This window comes from Pteropus alecto, unplaced genomic scaffold (assembly GCF_000325575.1).
Source record: "Pteropus alecto unplaced genomic scaffold, ASM32557v1 scaffold30, whole genome shotgun sequence".
Taxonomy (NCBI): Eukaryota; Metazoa; Chordata; class Mammalia; order Chiroptera; family Pteropodidae; genus Pteropus; species Pteropus alecto.
Genome location: NW_006429782.1, coordinates 104640 through 105810, shown reverse-complemented (window position 1 = coordinate 105810; position 1171 = coordinate 104640). Strand labels below are relative to the sequence as shown.

Below are 1171 nucleotides of genomic sequence, written 5' to 3'. Positions count from 1 at the left end.
CCCGCCCCGCCCCGCCCCCGCCGCTCGGCCTCCAGCCCGGCAGAGCCTGGCAGGGCCCGGCCTGCTGCTGGCAGGTGGCGATGGGCGGCTGGGACGCTGATGGCTCACTCTCCACCTCTCCCGCAGGGAGACCCCCCTAGCCCGTGCCGCTGGCTCGAAAAGGCCACCCCGTGATGGGAGAGTGCTCGGTCCTTCCCCGGCCAGTCTGGGCTCAGATCCTGAGGTCAGAATCCGCCCGGGGTTCTGGCCCGAGTCCTTTGTCGTGGTCCCACGGAAAGCACTCACCCCCCTCATCCCAACAACAACAGAAAGGAACTGTTTGCAACTCAACCACCTCGGAGGTGGGAGAAACAGCTCGGAGAGTGGGATTCTGGCCTCCAGAAGCCACCTGCTCAGTCCAACCGGAGAAAGGCCAGTTGGGGTGAGGGTGGGGCCGGAGGCCTGGGGTCGGAGGGGGCTCCCAGGGGCAGGCTGCAGGATGGGAGCGACGGCCCTCAGGGTTCCCGGGTAGAAGTGGTTATGTAAAGCTGGGGAGGAGGCCGCGAGGGCTTGGCCCGCTGCACCCAGCCAGGGTGGCCGCTTTCCAAGCACAAGCGGGTCCTGGCTGCCAAGGCCCCGTCCAGGCCTTTGTTGGAACCCGAGCAAGTGGCCGGAGCCAGCCGCGCCCCCACCCGCACCCTGCTGGCCTCGCTCCCGCCCCCAAGGCTGGCGCTCCCCAACAATAGTGCTTGCTGGTTCTGGGGTGGCCTCTTTGTCTCCTTCGGGCAGGGGGCAGGGAGGGCAGTTGAAGCCTGGGTCAGCTAGGGCAGGGCGGAGGGACGGACACCGGGGGCTGAGCCGTCCCAGGACCCCATACCCGAGCCAAAAACGGAGGCCCTGGGCCTCCTCTCCGGGGGCCTGAACCTTCCTTGGAGGAGACTGCGAAGTCCTCGGGGGCCCCCCAGGGTCCGAGGGACCCCGGCGTGGGCACCGGACCACCCCGGCCGCGCGCGGCGTCCGACGCGGGCTGCGGGCTCACCTTGAAGTAGCCGCCCTCGTAGTAGGTGTTGGGGGGCCCGAAGATGGCCACCTCCCAGTTGTACAGGTCGCCCTCGTCCACCAGGGTCACCCGGAAGCCCTCCACCGGCTCCTCCTGCAGCCCCTTGAGCTCGAGCAGCAGCGCCTTCTGCGA

At 69.2% G+C, this 1171-nt stretch overlaps 1 protein-coding gene across 1 annotated transcript in view; it reads right to left on the bottom strand.

The window, feature by feature from the left end:
- The window catches only part of CDC34 (cell division cycle 34), a 10010-nt gene that overhangs the window by 6442 nt on the left and 2397 nt on the right, over window positions 1-1171 (bottom strand). Inside the window, exon 2 of the mRNA XM_006904162.2 lies at window positions 1019-1165. Coding sequence (XP_006904224.1) covers window positions 1019-1165 — 147 coding nt within the window. The remainder of the gene's footprint in view (window positions 1-1018; window positions 1166-1171) is intronic.